At 41.0% G+C, this 24,279-nt stretch overlaps 1 protein-coding gene across 1 annotated transcript; it reads right to left on the bottom strand.

Annotated features, from left to right (window-relative positions):
* Positions 1-749: 749 nt before the first annotated feature.
* OC90 (otoconin 90) lies at positions 750-21,338 on the bottom strand. Its single transcript, XM_054193490.1, has 15 exons — positions 21,301-21,338; positions 20,941-20,947; positions 17,637-17,706; positions 17,369-17,428; positions 16,923-17,097; positions 14,162-14,274; positions 12,633-12,761; positions 11,054-11,095; positions 10,154-10,210; positions 7,810-7,860; positions 5,388-5,537; positions 4,934-5,032; positions 2,756-2,930; positions 1,551-1,657; positions 750-1,060 (listed from the first exon to the last, which is right to left on the bottom strand). The coding sequence occupies exons 1-15, from the start codon at positions 21,336-21,338 to the stop codon at positions 750-752; spliced, it is 1,584 nt and encodes a 527-aa protein (XP_054049465.1).
* Between the last annotated feature and the right edge of the window lie 2,941 nt (positions 21,339-24,279).

Below are 24,279 nucleotides of genomic sequence, written 5' to 3'. Positions count from 1 at the left end.
TATGAGTGGTGAATTTGGAAACAAAAAAAAAGCAAACAAACTTGGGTTCAGTAAAAAGAAAAAAGCATAATTCCAGCTTTATATTACACACTTCAGAATACATTAGTTTTAGTTGATCCCAGGAAGCAGAACCTTTAAAATATTCCCTTTAGCATCCTGAAATCTCTCAAAACGAGATAGCTAACCACGCGTAGTATGCAGCTTTGGGGCAAGGAGTGTGTCTTTTACTGTCATGATCTGTTTGACTAGCAGAAACTCTGCACGTTGAAAATTGCTGTTTGATGAGAATGGAAGAAGGAACCCATTTTTATATAATTACCTTACTTTTTCTTTTGGATGTCTTGTGCTTAGCTCAATAAAGGAAGAACATCTGCAAAAAGAGTTGGAGTAGTTGCAGTTTGGTTTAATTAAACACCTGAAATACTTAGCCACCATCAGCAAGATCCGGCCTGAACCAACTACACAATCAACAAAGATCAGTCTTTGATCAGAACAGATTTTACATAGAAATCAAATGGAATTATACAGAACACTGTCAAATAATTATTTAAGGCAATATCTGACCTAAATACATGGTCCATAGTGCCGACTTCACTGCGGTGAGGAGTTACACAGCCTAACGTGTAATACCTAGTCTACGATTGTGTCATTTGCGTGCTGCAAAGTGTAAGCAGCCTGTAGAGTGATAAAGAGTAAGGTATGCAATGGCTGACTCTGAAAGTCTCCATGCCATTTCTCCACGTGGTTGATTATCTGCCTTCATGTTGCACAACTCTGGAGTTTCCAAGGGGACGGCGTGTCTCTCTCTTGGCTCTTCTTAACACGCTCCACAGTGGACCTTCCTCCTCACTGCTCTCCTCGGAGCTGGAGATCCCGGTGTCTGTTTCTGTGCCAATGGAAGGCCTTTCGTAAGGGTCTCTTTGGCATGAGACTTTCTCCTCGTGGCACTCTTGCCTGTGTGGAAACTTAAGGCTTTCATTGAAGAAGGCAGAAGCCATGCACTCGGCTGCTGTCTTATCGCAAGCACACAGTAGTTTCTCACACATGCTCCAACCAATACCTTAAAAAGAAGTTTCAGAAATAATGTTTGAAAGCAGTTACAATTAGTCAGTGTGTAATTTGCCATGGGTAGACGAGCTTTTGAAAATAACATTTGCAAATCTGCCTTGAATTTTAGTCTTCAAATTCACCTTTAATCATTTACATATAAGCCTGACACCAAGGTGCCAGGCAGCTGAAGGTCTGAATGGCTTTAGGTGAATTTGTAAACATAAAGACATGAACAGCTGACGTCTGTCTCTAATCATAAAATACCTGAATGCAATTCTCTCAGCCTGACCTGGTCCCATCGTACACAGTGGTGTGATAACCTTTATCTCAATCAGGAAAAAAGCTTGTGTTTATAGTGAAGCATTGCTAACATTCTGTAAGCCAAATTTTTCTGTCCCCATACTCAGCTGTAGCAGCTCACAGGCCTGCTGGCATTTGGGCTGTAATGCTTTGATACGCTGCCACCAGGACATAAGGAATTTCCTCTAACCCAAACTTACATTTTGGCTTATGATCAAAACACACAACTTCAGATCTTGAACTTCTTTCTGCATGACATCCAAGTTTCTTAACTTGTTCCATACAACAGTGATGAGCGAAGCAGCACCTGAAATAAACAGTAGATGTCACTGAAAGGTATTTACTCCTGCATCACAGAATACTCTTATTTTAGTATAATTATTTAGTACAATTATTTTATCTATTTATTTTCAATGCCCATTAAAACTGAGAAATTTATTTTTCATATGATGGAAAAAAATTTTCCGTAAGGAAGAAGAAAAAATAAAACAAACCTGTTCCTACCCTCCTCCTATCCTGCTTTCGGAATTTCCATCCTAATTCCTTTGGTATCATTTGCTTAACAGTGCTGTAGTTTTTGGTGGGTTTTGTTTTACTTTCAAGCCATGTAATTACAACTGTAACTATGACCTAATCCTCTCTGAGAAGTGTCTTCAAGTGTTCAAGTATTGTTGGATGAAAATCTGAAAACTGCATCGTGATAGCCAGAGCCATGACTAGCCTTCCTGTGGTCTGCTTTATCATCTGTAGGCAGACTTATTTGTGTGCAAGTACAGGAAAACTCAGTCTGCTGTATCGTAAGGGCTATACTTAAACCTGATGTGGCCCCAACTATTATGAGCTTCCACACAGGGAGAGTTTTTTAGTTGTAAATGCGACACTCTTCAATGAGATTTCTTTACTTTGGTTGAGTTCTCTGCATTACTCCGGAATTACTCCTCTTCACCAGTTGCACCAAGACAGCACACAGTTGGCTGTGGCAGGTCTCTCTCGAGCCATACTCTCTTCTGAAGGAGAGCACGGCACAGATGTATGCCAACTCTTCCGTTCATAAATCACTTCCCAAACTGTCTGTTAGCCAAGTTTCATGGCAACCCTTATTCTCATCTCTCTTGATATGCTGTTCTTTCTGCTCTGCTTACCTCCCATTGTTCTCCTTTCTTATTTTAATTGAGTTCTTAAGTCCTGTCCAAAACATTGATACAGTAACAGAATGTGTCTTAGTGACATTAGACTATTTCGTGTTTTATGTATTTCAGTGGCTATTTTTTTTTTTTTTCAAAATGTGGCCTGACTACTGATACGCAAAAATACAAGACCCAAAAAAAGGTATACTGATCTTTGTTGGTCCATAGGCACCCCAATAATACCCATAGTTAATGACAGATTGCAGAAGAGCCCGCACCTGTCCAGTGGGTCAGTAGGGTAACCTCTTCCTTCTTGGCCACAGTAGCAACCGTAAGACTCAAATTCCTCTGGGCATCGCTCAGTTAAACAGAACAGCATTTCTCCCAGCTGGGGCAGCTCCCTCTTCACTCCTCCATTGCCTCTCTCTTGCAGAAAGGTTAATCGCTCGCACACTATAAAGCAAAAAAATGGTATTATTTGACACATCGTGTTTTCACTGGTTGGGGGCTCACTTGTGATGATAGAAGTATTTTCAGAGCTATCAGAGACTTTTAAAGACAACATTTTACTAGTTATAAATTATTGCTCCAGTCCACGGCTCTCAGAGTACTACAGAGCAAGACAACAGAAGTGGGTGGAAAATATTTAAAGGGTAGAGAGATCCCTATGAAAGTATAAATTACAAGTCAAATTGGATTGCAATGACAGTACTTTGCAATCCTTTGTAATCCTTCGTAGTTATTTTTTTCTTATAGAATATTCAAACATAGCTGAGTATTCAGTAGCGTCTGTCTGGGCTGATTCAGAAAATCATAGAATCACAGAATCGCCTAGGTTGGAACGGACCTTTCAGATCATCTAGTCCAACCATCAACCTAACTCTGACAAAAACCATCACTAAACCATATCTCTAAGCACTACGTCTCCCTGTCTTTTAAATACCTCCAGGGATGGGGACTCAACCACTTCCCTGGGCAGCCTGTTCCAGTAGAGTCCTAACCTCTTGTGCTTGCACAGTGGTAGCTGGGCAATGGCTACGGTGTGCTGGAGGAAACAATAACTATTTTTTCTTTTGAAGTACCTTCCACCTAGCATTAAAAGTGTACTAGGACTAAGATGTGCATGATTCTTTCATGGTATGCTTACAAAACTTGTCCCGGTAAAGCCTGGCTGCTGTTACAGAGCAATCAGTAATAATGCGGCTTTCCCCAAGAAAAGATTCTGGATTTTCACTTCAAAGAGGATTGTTTCCTGATCTCACAAAGCGGGGAAGACCACCTTGGATTATCACATTCACGCGTTTTAACTGCAATTCGACTACAGCTATGATGCCTCCCTCCCAAATGCAGGAGCGATCTGTCATAATGGTTACTGAGCTGCTGAGGTTTTGGTATCTCTGTGTCCCAACTCTAATGCCTCTGTGGCTTCACCCACTCGGGAAGAACTGATATTCTGGGAATTATCCCTAAAGTTTGAGAGAAGAGTTGTTCCATGTTAGGAAAAAAAAAAGTGAAGGGGTCCTCTTTTGTGACTTTGCCACGGAAAGGACTTGAAGTTGCAGGTGGTTGGGTTGTGGGAGAGAGAGGATAGGCTGCTGTTCCCTGGGCATCCTCCTTGCTCCTGTGGATAATCCCATCTTCCCTTCTGCAGCTCTAGACTGACTCTCCCTGCTTCTTCCAGGGACAGCCCTGGATTACTTTCCCCAGCAGGAAATTCTGGCCATGTACCTGCTTGGATGTTTGCTCATTCATGTTAATTCACCAAGAACAAAACCCAGGTCTGTGCACTGACAAGCACACTCTATAATCCCATCAAATTTTCCATTTTTATGGAAGGCTGCGTTGATTCTTCATATCTGCTCTGTTCCCGTTCTGGGACTGCTTCTCTCCATTGGGAAGCCTAACAAGATGGATGGAGAGCCCAAGAGTGTGGGTTTGCAGCAGTGATGGGTCTGAAATGTCTTGGGGTCTCTGTTCCAAATCTCTGGGCAGGATTTGTAACAGAATCAGAAACGGTGAGAAAAAGGCCAACTTTGGCAAGACTTGGGAAAGAGGTCGGAGTGAGGAGCAGGGGAAGTTCCTTTTATTGCTTCTGCTGCTTGTAAAATCAAGTAACTCAAAGATGTGATTAAATTACTGCCTAAAAGCAAAAGCAAGGGGAAACATTCACTGAGCTCATTCTAGATCTCGTACTTTATGAAAAATGTACTTATAACCTAATCATAAATAGCTTTTGTAAGCGTTAAGGATAGCACATTGGTGGGAGAGGTTAAACTGTTGTTAGCTTTGGCAGATGACTGCAGCTCCTGTTCTTATAAATACCAATACATATGTGCTTGTCTAACTGGTTTAGAGTAACTATAATCTTTGTATATAATATAACATACACCTCCCTTTTCATATAGAGGTAGCGGAATATTTCATTAGATATAACTAGAAAAAAACCCTTCATTTACCTTTTCCAGCAGGTTCATGGGGTCCGTTGTCAGGCAGCACCAGTTCCAGAGCTATTCCAGAGGACGCTGTGCTCTGCCCAGCCCCTGCAGGGCCTGTCTCTGGGATGGCACATGCATAGATCAGACTTGCAAAGGTAGAATAAACTCTTTTTTCGGTAATGTGTCAAAAGTGCATATTCTGAACCATAGTCAATGGCCATCTTCTAACATTTAATTCAGAAATGGAAGACTGCTCATTAATGGTTAGTTAAGTTTGCCTGGTCAGGGTTTGGCAGTGAACTGCCCTTTCCAGTGCAGTCCTTGTTGTCCACCCTGTATTCTATGTAATCTGTCCAGATTTAGGAAAATACTGTTATTCTACATGTCTGTGAAAAATGCTGAATCCTCAGATATCTGGGAACAGGAATAGGGGAGCGCTGTAAATTAGAATAGGCGTAATTGAGTTTTTACTTGCCTTTTTCTTTTGTCCTTGCAGATGTGCCTGCAGGAATCTTCTCGGTGGGGACAATTTTGACTTGCACTGAGTTAATATCTCCTGGGAATGAGGCTGGGGAGGTGGTTCTCTGTTCCACTGGGACCACAGCTTCCATAAATCCATCCTTTTCTGAATAAGCAGAAAGGGGAAAGCGGAAGAAGACATGGAGTAAAAAACAGCAAGATTTTCATTTTAGATAGCAGGTCAGAGTAATATCCTCAGGCAGAACTCCTGTGAACTGATGGTCACAGAGGAAAAAAATCCAAAATGAAGACTGGAAAAGCAAAGAGTACCCACACTGGTCATTTTTTCACATTTCTTCCTTTTCAGAAAACAAGATGCTGGTTAAACAGGACCAGCGTAACTACTGATTTATTTTTTCTTGTTATTTTATATGTTGCGTACTAAGGTGAAGAGCTGTGCCAGCTGCTGAAAATCACATAGGTTACCGATTAGTCAGCCATACCAAGAGATAAAGTGCAGGTGAGATATCATTTTCTCAGTAAATTTAATAAATAAATAAATAAATAAATAAATAAATAAATCCATTCACATGGGGCTACCAAAACTGATAGCCACATCAGGGAAGGTAGAAGATTATTTGACTGGTGCAGAGTTGGGCAACTGAAGGATTTGCTTCATTGTAACCACAAGCAATTATTAAGGAGAAAATAAATTGAGGATGAATAGAAACATAATTTTAAGGAGACTTTTCATCCTAAAACTTAAATTGATTTTTATTTTTAGATTACCTGAAGCTTTATTGTTGGCCAGGAATGTTTTGTTTAATTTGGGGATTACTTAACTTTTTTTTTTTCTTTTTCAACTTTAATTTTTTATATAAGCTAACTTGTAAATGAAAATACTGTTATCAAATGGAAATCAAATGGTTTTCTAAATGTCAATCAAATGGTTTTCTAAATGTCAATGTGAAGAACGTGGCATTTCACAAACAAAATACTTTGAAAATACTAGTGAATACATGTTTCCACATTTTTAAACCCTTTTGTTTAAAATTCCTTGGCTGAACTTATTAATTGGATTAAACTCAAATTCACTAAATTCGTTCCTCTGAAGTTCGGATTTTAGTATGTATTGAAAAAAAAGCTGTCACAGGATAAGAGAATAGATAAAAAAAAATGAAAGAACCACTAAGAACCCAAGGAAAACCATGGAAGGTTGCAGAAAGGGAGCAACAGCAATCCACTTTGTTTGACAGTGGTGTGTTGAAATGAAAGCGATCCCTACTAGATGTAAAAAATAAAACTGGACTTTGGAAAATTCTTCACTTCGCTAAGAAAAGATATTAGAAGTAATCCTCCAGGAGCCATGCAGACCTCACAGCACAACACACAGATTTTCTGGTACATTCAAGTTGATGGAGGAGAACATTTAGTGATTTTGGCCAGTGCTTAGTACAGCGATGGCGTATTTCTGTACGGGGGTGGGAGACATGGTCCAGACACTATAATCAGAGGCAAAAAAATGACTACTTTCTACTCTCCGTATTCAGTGTTCCTTGACATTTTTCTGGTGCATTTTAGTCTGCCTAAAAAATCCTTTCTTCAAAAAAGGGGCCTCTGGAAACTGTCAAGTCTCCCAAGATGCCCACTTCTCGCAGTAGCTACTGGTGTGGCCGGGCTCAAAGCAATAACAACTGCAAAAGATTAAGTAGGTTTTAGACTGGGAAAGAGTTCCATGAAGTTCTGTATAATAAAGGAGGAGGCAAAATCAAAATGAACCCTTCTGGCAGCAGATGCTATGAATGTAATTTAAAGGACCAACCATTATATTGGGAAAACCTTATATGAAGAGGTTTTCACAAATACTTGCATGAGGAGTGCGATGAGTGGCTGGAGGCAACAGGCAGTGAATATTCCTCAGTCTGGTTTTATTGTTTGTGTACCTGCTGTCTGACCCTCGTCTAAATTTGATTCCCCAGCAGCCCTGTTGTCACCGCTCATGGATTTTTAACTGCGATGAAGTATTGCTGTGTCAGCCAAAGGAAAAGGAAAGCTGAGAGTCACTGACCTTCTATCGAGGGGACGGAGGGAGCAGGAGCTGTACCTCTGTGGTCCCTCGTGGTAACTGTACAAAAAGCAGAGGCATCGTGGTAGTGACCTTCATCTTCTGTTTTTGCAATGCATTTCTGGAGCAACTTTTACTGAAAACATCACAAAACTTAAGCAAACATCACTATTGGCCTTGTTTTATAAAGACGGTAATTAGGAGAAACAAAGTGGTTTGCTTAGGGATGTGCAAGTCAGCAGAAGAACTAGGGGTATATTCCAGAAATCCCGATTTTTGCCTGTGACACTGCAGAGCTTCATTAACGAAAACCTGTTTTCACCTGGAGTCAGGAGTGACAGATTCATCAACAAAAGTGTAATCAGAGTCTTACCTCCAGCTTTGGAAGTTCCCACGGCCGTCTCACTGGCCTCAAAAGAAATCACTGTTGAAGACAAAAAATGTAAACTTAGAAAACAAGCTTCCAGCACAGTTTCTTGTGAGACATCAGGCTGCTGAGAAGAGCTTTTTTAGCAAAGCAGGACAACCTAGGCATTTCTTGTGCAGAGATTTGCCTATTTTTCTCTGCGGCGTCTCTCATCCATTGTTGTAGATAAAGTGATACTAATACAATAATCTCATTACTGCATTCAAATAATGTGCTTTACACTAACAAAGAGGCAACATACATATGACTCAAGCAGCAAATTCAATATTAAATCCATTTGACAGACAATTACAGTAAAGAGAACTATGTCTAAAATCTCAGTGTTGTGCACAGAAGGATGCCACATTCCTCATGAACGTCTCATGTTTACCTGCATTGAAAGCTATAAGCCCAAATACTTCCCTAACCTCTAATTTATTTTTCGATAGACTTTTTTCATTTATCACCAGATACGTTTTGATAAATTATAAATATATAAAGGATTTTTAAAAAAATTCTCTGCATCTTTCCGTCTGTTGTTAGGGTGCGGTGACGTGAGGAACAATGTCTTTACCCTTGAACAAGTTTCTGAGTAGGATTTAGCTTTGGCTTAATGCGGTTCCCACAGTTGTCAATGGTGAAGCTCCTATGGGCTTAAACAGGGAGAAAGCTAGTTAAATGGTAAATGGTTCCCCAAATATTTCCTTCAAAGTCTGACTAGGTTTGTTATCTGTGATAAGTTTTCGTCTTTCTAAAATTCCTAATACAGGTTTTTATCCCTTGACAATATTTTGAGCCTTAGGATGAACTATGCCTCTAGAGAGCACAAGTAATCATTTTCTTGTGAAGTAAAAGATTGCTACAGATGTGCAAATACAGATGCACTCACTCCCTCAGGAGTTCTCAGTTTTCTATTACCAAGCATCCCAGAAGCAGCTAGAAATATATAAAACAAGCTTGGAGCTGTTGTTCGGTGAGAACTGGAAATATCTGGGTTTTTTTAACCTACCTTGATATAACAGGAAAATGATAATAAGTGAAGGAACAGCCAGTACTTACACTCATCACAAAGCCTTTTCAGATAGGTACCCCTATGTGTGTGACGCTTTTTTAAAAATTTAAAAAAACCTCTTAAAGTCTGAAGTATTTTTTTCTGAAGAAGAAGAAGAAGAAGAAGAGGAAGAAGAAGAAAAATTCCATGTGGTTTTGCATTATTCTGGATTCACACTTAGAGCAATGACTTCCTTTGAGAAATACAGAAGAGCACACTACAGATTGAAACCAGGTTCTTCAGTTCTCAAAAAGTGCAACTTTCCACCTCTCCCCAGAAAATCACTCCCGAGTTTCTCTGAGTTGAGCAGTGGCTTGGTGGCCCCCATCCAGAGCACATTGCTTCTGTGCTTGGCAGATACGGGGTCTCTGTACATCACAGTGTGGCTTTGCTTGTGGTGAGGCCACATTACAAGACTGCGTCAGCTAAATCAGGCAGTGGATGGTCTAAGACTGGTTTCCATCTGTATTTCACTACTGTATGACTCGGCCTTCACTTGCCAGGTGTGCCCTCCCAGAGCCACCCAGGGCTTTGGATGACTTACTCATGTCCATGGCCTCTTGTGTCGTAGTGCACACCCACCATGCAGGTAGGGAGAGAATAGTTTTCTCATACCGCAGCAAAGAGATTTTGCAAGCTTCCATTCCTGAATAAGATAGCTATTGATCGTAGCAGGAAAAAAATGAATATTTTCAGAAGAACCACTCGGTCTCACTGTTCAAGAACTCACCCAAGAGGCACCGCAGTGAGAAGGACTTCAACCTGGATCTCTACATTGCAAGTAAATAAACTACCACACTCCTGGCACATTTGCAATAAACCGTGCCCAACTTTTCCTCATGCCACTGTTTGATCTTGTATTATTACGTGTCTCTTTAATGACAACAAATATGCAATGGGCTGTGGGTCCAGGGGCTGGCACCCACCCAGCACGTCTCTACGAAACGGCTCACCTGCTGCAACCCCTGTTCCTGGGGGAAAAAAAGAAGTCTGTTCGGATGAAAATGGGTTTTGTCATAGACTGATGATTTTTAGCCCTTGGGAAACTTCCTGTAAACATCACATCAAGCACATCACATGCACAAATTGAAAAATTGCACCTTCTCATTCAGTCTTGAATTTGATCACCAAAACATTCTATCTACTTTTACGTCTGTCCTTTCTGAAGGGCAGAAAGAAAGCAAACAGCTCATTCTTGTATTTGATTCTTTCAGCTTTTGGGAGCGGTAAACTGTGCTTTTTGCACAGTAAGTTGCAAACCTTCTTCCACGGATGCAGTTGCAGCCTGTGTTTTGTCTGTCCCATGATGAAGGAATTCTGCAAAAATAAAAGCATTCTTACTCCCGCCAGTCACGCCTTACGATGTTTATTAGACAGGATCTTGGCATCACAGAGTCCGAGTCATCAGAATGGAACTTATTTCTAAATATTACTACCCTTGTGCTTTTTGTACAGTTATTACATGGTATAAATATAGCAAGTACAAACCTAATTATTGATAATTACGGCAACAGTATTAAAACCCTGCCTTAATATTTATTCACTGCTGATACCAAATTCTACTCAGCAACATACAGTGTAATACAAAAAATAAAATCCCTCAGTCTCTATCATAAAGAGTTTCAACCTAAGCAAGAGAAACTGGTTAGCAATCAGCATTCTTTAAATTCCCGTTTCAGCAGGTAGTTAAACACGTGGCCTACAGCGAAGGTATGAAGATAAGAATTAAACATTTAAACAGAAAAGTTAAACATTTAAATCCAGGCGCTTGGCTAGGAACCTTGCTGAAGCAGGGCCTTAAACGTGCATGCAAATTATAAAGGATCCATCTGAAAATATTTTTAAGTTGCTTTTCGTGTGTTTCTTCTTATATTATTTCTAAATGAACTTCAGGCTACTCTTCCAAATTCCTTCTCAGAAAAATGAGTCTTTTGGCTGAAAGTTTCCTGTGCACCTGTGTAAAAGCTGGTCACAAAAACCGGGGCTTTGGTTTAATAGCCTTTTTTCTCTTACTTTCATGTTTTGAGATCTTGCTAAAACTTGTCTTTGCTTCTCAGAAAGGAATTAATAGCTTCCAAAATGCCCATGTTATTTTTCTGCGTATAAATTTATCTTGATTTAATATACTCCTACCGAAGGATTACAGAGCCAAGGACATACCCTCTGTGTGAAGTGTTGTCATTGCTCTCTGGCTGGTGGTTTCTGAAAAGGAGAAAGCTCTCTCATAGACTGAAGTGTGAGAAGGGGGTTTGTCACTGTTTAATCTGAATAGTACAACAATCAGGAGTTCATTGAATTTATTCCTATTAAAGGAAAGGTTTAGGCAAATATATAACCATTTCATTCACATTTTTCTCTGTAATGAAGAATCTACCAAAATCCTTTTCCTAGAAATTTTTCAGATAGGATTTTTTTTTTTTTTTCCCCCACAGCCTGAACTGGACAGAACAGCTGCACAGAAAGATAATAACGTGAGTAAAAACTAAATAAAAATGTTTCATTCAAAGGATTTTTTTTTTTCCCCATTAAGAAATATAATCAGGAGCCTAAAATTAGTGGAGGTATTCAGTGAGCTGAAATTGAATCGATCTTTATCAGCAGTGGTAAAACCAGCATGATTTTCCTGTTAGCACCTAACAATTTCCCCTTTATTTGTAATGTGTTGGAACGGCCATACTTTGTATTAGAGCCATCTGATCCCAGTGAAAGATTACAGGCTTACACGAAACAATTTTCTGGCTTTGATGCAAACTTTCCTGTGGCATTTTCTTCTCCCTTGACCTGTTCACAAGGGGACGCCCACATCCAGAGCATGATAGAGATGTCGGTATCTGTCCTTAGCACTGCGGGGTGTGAACACGGGCCAAAGGATTAGAAAAACTAGCATTGGTTTTTCACATCTGTCTCAGCTTGGGAGTTCAAAGGTCCATCCCCTGCCGTGCTCTGATTGCAATCCATATGAATTAAGTGTTTAACCCAGCCCTGTTCCCACAGGACAGGTATTCAGCCTTACAAGGCTGTAATTCCAGCTACAGAGCCCGGATCAGTGTGTGACAATGAAGATAGATATCCCCTTCATCTTCAGAGAGGACTTTTCCTTCCAAGATGGAAGCCAAGTAACAGAGCAGAGTGGGTCTATTTTTGCCTTTCCAGCTAGATTTTTTTTGCATGATTTAAGGGGAGATTTGAGCTAGCAATATTTTCAGTTTGGCATTCCTGCTAGTGACCTCAGTGGGTCACTAATCACCCCAAATATCGCCCGTTCATTCATGTTGGCAAAAGCCTCACAGGGCTGGCAGGAGCCTCCTGAAAAAAAATAATAAAAATTCTTCATATCTAACTGTAATTTCACTGTTGCAGTTTTGTCTTTTACCTCTTGTCCTGTCCCCGTGTACCTCCAGGAAGAATCTCGCTCCATCTTTACACACCCCACTGAGTATCGAGGACAGCAAAAAGATCTCCCCTGAGCCTCCTCCTCTTTCATCACATGCTCCAGCCCCCTCACCAGCTCAGTGACCTCCCCTGGACTTGCTCCAGGATGGCAATTAGTCCACCTTCTTCTCTCTTGGTATTCACTTGAGTAGCAGCAAACAGAAAGGACACATGAAAGGGAGAATGGACAGACTGCCAGATTTAGTGCAGGAAAGCCCCCAGCTACTGCTTCATTCTCGTTGGGTCAAATTTGATGCCAGCAGAAAAACCGGCAAGGGGCAGCAGTCGATCAGATCCTTATTATTACCTGTAACCGGAGATGGACAGAAAGAGACATCCAGCCCGTTCAAGGAGGAGTTAATATGTGTGTTCACAAAGCACTCAATGGCATCTTTGTCGCAGTTGCAGAGGAACTGCTCACAGGGACCCCCAGACTCTGGAAGTAAAATAAAAATCCAAACAAGGTACTACTGAAATATCTGTTCTGCCTCCTGCTTTTTCCTCCCCGTAAGGTTTGTGCCTATATTCATTAGTGCAAACCTATTCAGACTGTGCTTCCTCACGTTAAATGCAGTCAAGTTTCATAGTCCTCGGTTTGTTTTCAAACAAACCTCAATGGTTTGTTTTCAAAACGCCACCCAAGGTAGCCTGGCACGGCTGGCCATAGACTTCTTGCCTGTGCCAGGTCGTTCTGCGGAGCAGCGAGGACTACGGAGCAGTGCTTGGCTGCCTCTAGTTTTTCCATGGAAAACTTACCCCAGCTGATACAGAGCTTGACATTTCACAGACGTCATTAAAATATTCCTCTTAAACTTAAGAAGTCATAGACCACAAGCCAAGCCTTTCATATAAGATGTGTTTTGCTCCTTATAAAGGTTGTGAAACAGTTTCCCAGGAAATACTATTTTCCCACTTCAAAACCTTCTACCTTTCAGGGTTTCAAGAAAAAAGAAAAAAAAAAACAAAATATTGACCTTTTGGAGCTGTCACACTTATGTTTCTCAATTTCGATGGGGAATATTCTTTTTTTTTCTTCCCCCCTCCTTTTTTTTTTTTTTTAAGTTTGAACAAAATGTTTTCTGATCATTAAGTATGAAAAGATCTAGAAAAGCACTATTCATGTTTAAATGTGTTTGGACCTTTTTAGGTTGGCAAAAATTGATTTAATTTGAAACAAAGAAAAAGGAAATTGGATCAGATTGTTGCTTAAACAAGCTGTAAGGGTATTGGTTTGGGGATTCTGTTCCTCCTTGCTGGTATCCTCGAGCCATGTTCTAGCATATAGTCTTTTCTGAGAGTCAATACTTGCTGAAAAATTATATTAAAATTGATTAGGCATTAATGTCCCCCACCCCACACTTGCCAGGACTGTATTAGTATTGCATGGAGCAATGTATCTGAGGAGTATATATATGATCTTGTGAATGAAGAATGTGATTCCTCAAAGTATATAGAAATCAGGCCTTGAATTTTCAGGAGAGTGCTGTTTTTCAGGTCTTTCTCCAACAAACACTGCATTTCCAATGTGTGGAGATATCTCAAGCAATGCTTAGTGGTCCTGCAAAGTCAGGGAAACCTCAGCAAGAGGCTGCCTGCTAGAGGAGCCCTGACCAGATTCTGGTTACTGGACTTCAAATTTCCTGCCTAGCTGGGCTTTCATGCTTCTGTGTATTCCTATTTCCATTCACCCCCGAGCAGAACACTTTAGGCCTTAAAAATCCACACGTGGGAGCAGCTTCTGCCTAATTTATATATGACTTTTTGGCAGATAGACCATAACAAATGTCTCGGTCATGGCGAGGCTCCAGTGTTGCGCTTGTGACAGGTTCATCTTACCACAGGTCAGGTTTTCAGTAGAGCAGCTGACATCTGTAGAAACCTTTGTTGGGTCCCATGTGCATTCCATCTCCATTGCTTCCTCATAGCATTTGCGGTGCTGGAAACAGCATCTTAAAGAATGAAACAACACAGAGTTCACACAATTTAGTTTCAGCTCAAGATCAGGCTGCAGTGCTTTCATGTTGCTCTTACACAAGAGCACAAAAGATGCCAAAAGACAAAAAGGGGTCCTTAGTGTGGTCCCTAGACACAAGAAAGACTGAATACTGTTTTTTCCTGAGTCAGTCTGGTGGGATAAGTACAGCTGGATGCAAAACTCCACGGTGGGAGCAGGTCTGCATGCTGTGGGAGACCACACTTCTATTTCTGCTCTGAGCTCTTACAAAGACTCTACAGGCAGTTTAAACGAGAAATCCACTATCAGTGCCCAAATATCCACCCACAGAACTGTCAGCTCACTGCCAAACAGTGTCCCAGGGCTCGGCTCTAGATGTCTTGGATCCGGTCCTGACACAGCCTTTCTCACTGCAAATTTCGAAAACTACGCTGAACCTGGCACTTACGGAGGGTTAATGTCTCTGCAACGCCTTGTGAATCCCCGTGTCTCGTTGAGAGTATATAAATATGTGCAGTGTTATCCTTTGTTTCTTGTGCTTTCTCTTCTGTGCAACAATCAGGATTGAAATGCACCATTTAGCCATGGGAAAGGGCTGCTAAATATTTTTTTGTCTTTGTAGTAAAGCAGCTTTCTTCTTCCACCACACAATAAAGGCAGTTAGAAGCCTCACTTCTCTTCCCCCATGGACTTTGGAGGTAGACAAGGCTCCCAATTTGGAGATGACAATTAGCTGCTCTGTGAAACGGGAAAAGTTGGGTTTATGGGCACAAACATTTTCCAATGCCTTGAAAATCTGCATGAATTGTTCAGCCCTGTTTTATGAAACAGAAATGGCAGTGATAAGATCCGAGGTTTGCAAAACTAGTTTCTAAGAAATAAAGTTAGTGAAAAAACTACAGCAGTGTGGGAACTGTGTCTGAGAGACACGTAGCAGCCACCTGTTTGGAGGGTCTCTTGAACCAAGGGCATCTCAGTGTCAGTGGCAAAACAATCCGTCTCCGTTTGCTGCAAACTGCAGTGGGGTTGCCATGCTGCTAAGGAAACCTCACGGCAGGACTGCTCACCAATTTGTAAACACAAAGTGACTCTGTAGACGTTTCTCAGGACAAAACTGCTGATAGATCGTTCTGCTGTTTCTGTATTTACACTGCTCTGCATTAAAATGAAGCTGAGTGAAGCGAAAGCCCAGGTGCTCAGCTCTTCAGGTATCAATCCATTGAACCAACTTGAGCTCTCGTTTCAGCATGTCATCACAATTGTTCAGAAAGCCTTTCATAAGAAGTCTCATGGCTTCTTTCCAGTAGCAGGGTTAGATCTTCATTTTCCCAACCATCCCATACTGGAAAGTGGATGGATTAATTTCCATCTCGCTATAGGCATTGGCCCTTTCTGAACCATTGCTGTCTTCACTCAGGGAATTAACACCTTACACTACATTTTGGAAAAAAACTTTTTTCTATTTAGATATGGGTGGATCTTGGTTCTCCTTGAATTTCTTTTCACACCTCCTGAGGGCATAGGTGAACAACCATTTGATTGTCCTGTCCTGAGATTACATTTTTTCTCACTAGCCCGCTCAGGGTCTGGGGCGGTACCTCTCCAAAGCACAGGGTGGGGTTTGGATGGTTTTGTTCCTGGTGCATGGTACTGGGAAGGGCCATTAAGCTACAATTGTTCTTCTCTGTGCTGGGATGCTCCAGCATCTTACAACCTCTGCATGCACACAGGTATTCAGGGCAAGATCTACTCAACCTCCTAACCGACACGTGAAGTCATATTTAGCTGTGACCTGATTCTGTTGATGATTAAATTCCCCTCAGATGCCAACATTGCCATTATACTCCACTGTGAGCTTACATTGCTGGAGTATTACGCAGCTCCCAATACCAAAAGTTTGGTAAATTTGTAAGCCCCCTAAGTTGCTCAGAATAATGCCCTCATGCTCACTTTATTAACAGGCCCTCCAGGTGTTGGCACTGATTTAAGTGTAAGACAGAATTCTCCAGTACAAGAAATGAACGAGGTTTTGTTGACAAAGATCTGATCTGAATTTAGAGACCTCTGGGTAAGGTAAGTCAAGGAGACAGGTATGGTGTTTACTTATTCTGTTGAGCCAGTGGCCACTCTTTGCAACCAGTTTAAACCAGCTGTGCCACCAGAGTTGCGCAGGTGTGGGGGATTTTGCTTTGATCTGTAGGGTGGGAGTATTTCTTCACATCGGAGTGTGGGGAAATAAAGAGAGACTCCAAGCTACGAGAAAAAAGAAGCAAGTGGGTCATCACGTGCTGTAGATTATGACCACCTCAACTTCATCCATTTCCAAGCCATGCTGTAAGGCAACTGGTATGGGGTGTTGGCCCAGCAAAAAGATAATGCTCACCAGCTTACAGGACAGGGCTGATAAACCAGAGTTGAAGTTATCTTTTGTAGGTCATAGCAGATATTCAGGTTGCAAGTGAGTGATGACTAGATTAAACAGAGCTGGATGGTGTGGGACTGACTTACCTTTTGAATAAATCTTCTATTTTTTTACTACTGTCCTTAAATCATTTAGGCAAGTGTTATGCTTTGGGTCATCAGAGCAGGAGGGCACTGACAGCCAGTCAGGGCAGAAGAGGACATCTCATGGGTAAGACTTACTCATCAGCTTCATCCACGGGGAGCCCTTCCATCTCAAACCGACAAGCGCAACCATAGTCTTCAAAATCCCTGGGACAAAAACCAGTAACGCACTTCATTTTGTTCACAAAGTTGAGCAGGGCAGGGAAGTTAGTGAAGATGGACTGTAACCAGGTGAAGTGAGAGCCCAGGCAGTCTGGAAAGAAAACAGCCATAGAATGTACGGTAAATGGAGGTGAGCCAGGCACGGGTCACACATGGGGTGACTTTTGCGTGAACGCAGAGCCTAAATGTGGCAGTAAGACAGGGACATTGAGCAATGCTTGACACTCAGCAGTATTTAGTATTACAGTAGTCTTTGGGGAAATCTACAGCCTCAAAAATCCTGGTTCCTTTTCACTGTATATAAAAGCAAACTCCATGGGATTTCTATTCAGTGCTCAAGTACAACTGGAACACATACTTACCAAAAAATAATGCAACACTTTCCACATTTTGAAAGACTCCATTGAAGAACGTGGCATTGTCTAAATGAAAAAAAATAAACAAACCACACTTCTTTTTAAAAAAATAAATGACAAGAACTATCCCCAGACCGCCCCGGTCTTGTTTATTTTTGAGATAAGAGTTACTAGTTATTTGCTAACCGCACACTTCCCTGAAATGCTTCTGAAGTACGAGTGATTCCCCACTGCCACACAGTGCTGTAGAAAGTAAAGCTTAAACCATTCTTACTCAAGATTCTTTCAGGTGTGTCAAGAAGCTCTGGCAGGAATGCTGGCGGCTCCAATTCTTGGCCACCTACCTCAGCAAACAAATTTGAGAAGAAAAAGATTTAAAAATAAAATAAAAAAAACCCCTCAACAAGCTAACAATATATACTTCACGATGACACATATGCTGCAGGCATTTTGAATACCTTCCCACACTAGCAAGCTTATTTATCAAAGCCACGAAACACTTGCTTAGCTTCATCCTTACCCAAGAAAACCCAGAAGCGTTACATTGACTTCAGCTTAAAAAAATCAGTCCTCTGTTAAACTGAGGTATTGCTAGTGAGGACGTGCTAACCCTTGTATTCCTGTGCTCTTCTGAACAGTAGCACTTATGGGGATAAATCAGTAGAATTGTATAAAATTGTTTTGGTTGCCCAGCTGCTTTCATTGTCCCAAATCTTTCTGTTCTGTAACCCTGTGCTCTTCACTTATCTGAAGTCAAGAGCTTTGGTTTCTCTGAGTCCTTATTGCCTATTGCCTCTCTTCCTATCACTATTTCTTTCTAAGGTTAATTATCTCTTTTTCCTTTTGAAGATGCTATGGTATATTTTCCACAGTTTTATTTTTTTCTGTTTCCCTTGTCCTGAATTAGAGTGAAATCTAATACTTCTCTCCCTTCCCATTTTTTTTCCCTTGTTCTTATCTTCTGCGTGATTTCAGGAGAATGTGTTACTTTGGATTTATTTAAACATTAAGGTTTGGGTAGGTTTTGGTGGGTTTGTTTTGGTTTTCATTTTTTTGGGGTTGGGTTTTTTGTTGTTTTTGGTTTGGGTTTGTTTTTTTGTTGTTTTCTGTTTGTTTGGTTGTTTGTTTGTTTAGATAATAAGCCAAGGGTATTTATTGGCTCAAGTATCTGAAAACCGAAGAAAAAAGGAATGTTAAATTCATGGCATAGCTTATGTCTCAGAATAACTGGCATTAGGAAAGCTGCCCATGGAGCGAACAAGATGTTCATGGTAAGAGTCATGCCTCCAGCAATTCATTTCTCAGGTTTAGTGGCAGAATATGGATATGGGATTGAGGGAGGTAGGAAGAGGTGCTTCCTCTTACGTTATTCTTTTCCTGAAAGTCATGGTCACAATGAAAAGCCTTTGGATGAGCAGCAATTCACCAGAAGTGCCCTTCTGTAGGACCTCTGCAGGGCTGGGAGGAACAGACTGCTTTCCACAATCCAGAAAAGGTCTCCTGGTAAAGGCTGGCCTATTCACAGAACTGGAACAAGTCTCTTGAAAGCTTGATGACCATGAGAAATTCCAATTCAAGAGAAATAATGGTATGCCTTGCAAAATAAATAGCGTTGAATGCTATATATTTTTACACATGCTTGTTAAAGAAAAATTGTCCCTTATTTTGTGGCTTAAAGCCCGTATTTCCTCAGCAATGACAAACATCCTTCCCCCAAGCCATGTTCTGTCAAGCGCATCTAGAGCCAGGTCTGACACTCTGAACAACACCATGGCTCCAACTCAGTGTCTACTGATGAACAGCCACTGATCATTCAGTCCTTTCAGCAAAATTTTGGAAAACATGAAAATCCCATTGAGCTGAGATGAGACAGAGGAGAGAATTGGTAAAGCCACGTTACAGAACTGCTGGAAGTTGTGATTGCTCCAGGCTCCTTCACTCGCACTTCGTTCTTCTCAGCAAACTGAATTTGCACATGCCCAATTAACACATTAATGCTTGAAGCTCCCCTGGAGAAAAATCTCTACCACTGGGTCAGCAGCTTGGTGAACCTTTGGCCCCTCTAATCCTTTCATTACGAAGAACGGTATTTCTAATTGCCACTAAGTCAGGATCAATGAACCACTGTTTGCTAACAAGATTGCTCAATTTTGTTTAAATCAGTGGGGGGAAGGACAAAGAGAAAATACTTTCTGGATGAATTATTCTCTTTTCTTCTTTTGCTATCACATCTTTTGGGGCTATTGGTTCTACATCATTCCCTGGGTAGCCAGTGAAAGATCGCACTACAAAAAAATCAATCCCTTAAGCCTCAGAAGACCCTGGGAAGGTCAACATCTCTCGCCTTTCTCTAAAACCTGCTAAATGACTTGGCACGTGTCCAGAGGGGACTTGTATGATACGTCAACTCTTGGGTTTTCCAGTCGTACACCTTATCCACAGATTTTCTTTCAAGATTCAGATACATGTAAAAATGTTTCTGGACTGTGCCTGTGGTGTTGTTACTCTGACAAAGATTTTCTGAAGTGTTATCTTAAAAAAGCCTATCCAAAAAAATATCGGTGCACCTCCAGCTGTGTTTTGCAATCATGGCAAGTTAAAATGTCATCATATATGGTGTGGATGAAGTCGCTATAATTCTCGAGGAGCAGAAACCTTGATTGTGCTGGGAAACGTCAGGGTGCCACAAACCCACCCCATTTGATTTATTCAAGGTAGAACACATTAGCTCCTCACAAAGATGCTAGATCTTGATCAGTCTCAAAGCAGAGATCAGCAGAATAAATCCCACATAAATATACATCAATAATACTCTCCACACCTAAAAATGGTAACGTTTTCAGTCTTTGTGCCCAGCTTGTGCTTAGCTGGGGGAAAAGAATCCAAAAACTGTGGCACAGCCTTTTGAGGTTTGGGAGGAAATCTCTTTGAAAGGTTATGTCAAAAAAAGTTCTGAGTGTCCAGGTATTTCTGAGTGCACTAGGTATTATCAGTATGTATAGTCCCTTTTACGTCTGTGGACTAAATATGGACTAAATACCCCTTTATTTTTTATGAATAAACTATGTAGGCATTTTGGCATTCTCTATCACTGCAATGGGAAATGCTAATATTCTTACTGTTGTCTATTCGTATAGTAGGAGTCTTAAGGTTCAGCTTTGTCAATATATTTTAGCCCATGTGTTTTGTGTTAGACCTGTTTCTTTACTGACTTCTAATGAACTCAGCCCCTAAGAAGAGAGGCAACTGGTGAAGTTGAAGGACGTCAGTGCAGCGTTTTGTCTATGCGAAGGTGCTGAGCTTTCTTTTCCCTTTAGAAAGAACCCCACGGAGTGACCAGAAGTGGTGTTAGACCTTCTAAGAGTCCTTCTCTTCACCTGCACACCACTACTTTTAATTACGTTCCTACAAAGTGCAGGGACTGCAGAAATGTAAAATGTTTGCCCATCCCTTTCACTGGGAAGTTCATTCACCAATAACAGTAAAATCTAAAGAGTTATATGAAGACAAAAATATTATTCGTACTAAAATTTGAAAGAGGAGCTTTAGATGAACTTGAGTTATATGTCAGGATGCACTGAATGGCTTGGAGAATTTAGACAGTACACATGTATTGAATGATTATATGTAATTTGTAAATATTTTGGAGTCTAAAGCACTTAAATAATGACCAAATGCTAGCAGAGGGGAAGTTACAATTTTTTTGGTTCTATTTTTAATCCCACTAAATATTTCTTGCTTTACTACAAGTCCTGAAAAATATATGTTTTCCAAGTACTCCATAGATAAACTAATTCAAGTGCATTTAGATGCTGAACAACTAGGTTTGAGGGGACAGAAGGCGTGCTGCTACAGGATTGCTTCTAAATGCATGTACTTTAAATAGTATTTAGGCATAAATATCAATCATAAAAATACATTGCCACTTACCACTGTACAACACCATTGACATAGACACCAGCAGAATTACAATCATTTTTTGTTTAATCCAAAGACAAGAAAAAGTCACGCAGCAGACTGGTGTGCCTGGTGAGTTAAGTAAAATATTAGGCAGAATGTTAACTCTTGAATCTGGGAGTGGGAAGACATCGGCTTAGAAAAGCATTCTTTTGTAACCTGGCCCTATTTCTGCTTGATGTAATTCAGTTTTCACACTTATCATAGTAAAAGTACATATTACAGCAATGATGAGCCTTATGTATCCTTCAGATTTTTACCAATGTCCTCTATAAACCTGACTAAAAATTGTTTATTTTAGTATTGCTTTAGGTGAGTCAAGAGGCTCTGCCAACGTTCCCTGTCCCATAGACAGGGAAAGTCCATTTAGCAATAAAATTGTGTACTTGAAGTTTCTTTTGTTTTGCGATGTTTTCACATCTTGATGTTTTCACATCTTACTTACAGGATGTTTAAACAATTCTTCACATCATGTTTAAATTCAGTTATTGTGAAACAGTGTGTAAACGAAGAGACATTCTGAGATTATGTCTATTGAACCCAGTTAATCTGCAATCCATTATATTAGTTTGCTTCACATCACAAAAATATTTCCTATTTTGTAGTCAAACATTTACTATCTGTGTTGAGATGACCTAATGTATCATATATTTTCTAATGATAAACCCTATGTTGTCTGAAGATCTTCATGTTCTGGGTGTGTTTGTCCTTACAGAAATGTGCGTAAAGAATTCTTCTGAAGCTAAAAGCCTTGCACTAGTATTCATTAAATGACAGATAATAGATTGGTTTTGAACTACACTCAGTTTACCCTAAATTTAGAATTATTTTCTAAGTAAATCAGGCACCGAGTTTTTTTACAGCCAAATAAATGAGCATTCATTTATCATTTTTCAAATATGTATGTACTGTTATCTGCTACCCTAAGGTCAAATATTGCATTCATTTCTATTAAAAAATCTCTTAATGTTTCATCAGGAAGTGAGTTTATAAATCTAAATAGCTCTAAATATTTCTAATCTAATCTACTACCCCAAATCTCTTACCTACACTTTATTCTACAATTCCACAGTCACAGACAGTTTATTCTACATTGTTTCCTTCCTGATTCCTGTATTATAGAGTACATCTAGAAAGGCTTACCTTGAGGGATGTTATTCGAAAGCAGTTGGATGGAGGACAAATGGATTTCAACAAAGTCAGTACTAAATTATTTATACCCACTTGGATAAATACCTCACCCATGTGATCACTTCCTTTATCAAACCCACTTCAACATTTATTAATTAATTCTTCCATGAGATTCCTGAGGGTCATTATGCCTACAGTGTATCTCAGTAATATAGCTCCAGCCATGTAAAGGATCTATACCGAGAATTCTGTTCTGCAGGTGCATTCACAGTATAGTAACTTTCCCTAATACTCTTGGCTGTAATTAAATAACAATCATCTCATTGTTATTTATCACTCACAAAATCTCTGGGGCATGTGAATATGGCTTTAATAGCTTAGCAAGGGGTAGTGTTCAGTGACGAAAGATGACTGAAAATTTATACATCTTTAAACGCTGGCATTCCTCAGGGTTGAGAAGCCCGCTCTCGTCTGTCCACGGTGGCTCTGATCCAAAGCTGAGTGAAATCCAGTGGAAGGTTGAGTCCATGAACTTTGGGAAGGGTTCTCCTCATGGGAGGGGAGGAGACCTTTGGGAAGGTGTGCTTTTTGCCAGGGTTCAGACGCATCTACCCTTCAAAGATGCCATCGACAAAGGCAAACTCTCCACTGAATTTTATCATGGAGAAGTGAGAAGTCTGACAAATTGGGAACTGTAAAAATACTTATGTGAACAACAGGCTTGGCTCCTCCAGGGCCCTGTGAACTATATTGTCTTCAGAAAGGCCTTTGACACAGTCCCATAAGATCCTCATGGAGAAGTTGTTGATATATGGAATAGATGAGCCCAGTGAGGTGGGTTGAAAACTATCTGAATGGCAGGGCCCAGAGGGTGGTGGTCAGCAGCGCAAAGTCCAGTTGGAGGCCAGTGTGTGGTGGTGTATGCCAGCAATCTATACTGGGTCCAGTCTTACTTACATCTTCATTAATGATCTGGATGCTTGGACGGTGTGCCGTCAGCAAGTTTGCAGATAGCACCGAACTGGGAGGAGCGGCTGGTACACCAGAGGGTCATGCTGCCATCCAGAGGGACGTTGACGGGCTGGAGAAATGGGCCAACAGGAACTTCATGAAGTTCAACAAAGTGCAGAGTCCTGCACCTGGGGAGGCATAGCCCCATGCACCACAACAGGCTGGGGGCCACCCAGCTGGAAAGCAGCCTGGCAGAAAAGGACTTGGGTCCTGGTGGGCACCAAGTTGAACTTGAGTAAGCAGGGTGCCCTTGCAGCAAAGAAGGCTAAGGGTATCCTCGGCTGCATTAAGCAAAATATTACCAGCAGATCGAGGGAGCGGATCCTTCCCCTCTAGTCAGCACTGATGAGGCCACCCCTGGAGCACTGCATCCAGTTTTGGGCTCCTCGATATGAGACAGACACGGACAAACTTCAGACAGTCCAAAGGGCCACAAAAATGATTAAAAGACTGGAGCATCTCTCATATGAGGAGGCCCTGAGAAAACAGAGACTCTTCAACCTAGAGAAGGCTCGGGGGGGGGGGTCTCATCAATGCCTCTAAATACCTGAAGGGAGGGTGCAAAGAGGGCAGAGCCAGGCTCTTTTCAGTGGTGCTCAATGACAGGACCAGAGGTAGTGGGTACAAACTGAAACACAGGAGGTTCCCTTTGAACATCTGGAAACACTTCTTTTACTGTAAGGGAGATCAAGCACTGGCACAGGTTACCCAGAGAGGTTCTGAGTCTCCCTCCTGCTCTCCTCCTTTGGAGATATTCCAAAGCCATCTGGATATGGTCCTGGGTAACTGGCTGTAGGTGGCCCTGCTTGGGCAGGAAG

The sequence above is a fragment of the Rissa tridactyla genome, chromosome 2, assembly GCF_028500815.1.
Source record: "Rissa tridactyla isolate bRisTri1 chromosome 2, bRisTri1.patW.cur.20221130, whole genome shotgun sequence".
NCBI lineage: Eukaryota > Metazoa > Chordata > Aves > Charadriiformes > Laridae > Rissa > Rissa tridactyla.
Note: the sequence above shows the minus strand (reverse complement) of the source record. Positions and strands in the feature narration are given on the sequence as shown.

Coding starts and splice junctions, on each gene's coding strand:
- OC90 (XM_054193490.1), bottom strand. CDS start 21,338: ATGATTGTAATTCTGCTGGTGTCTATGTCAATGGTGTT. Junction 5,033..5,387: donor TGCAAGGACAAAAGAAAAAG/GCAAGTAAAAAC, acceptor GTGCCATCCCAG/AGACAGGCCCTGCAGGGGCT. Junction 1,658..2,755: donor CCTACTGACCCACTGGACAG/GTGCGGGCTCTT, acceptor TGTTTATTTCAG/GTGCTGCTTCGCTCATCACT.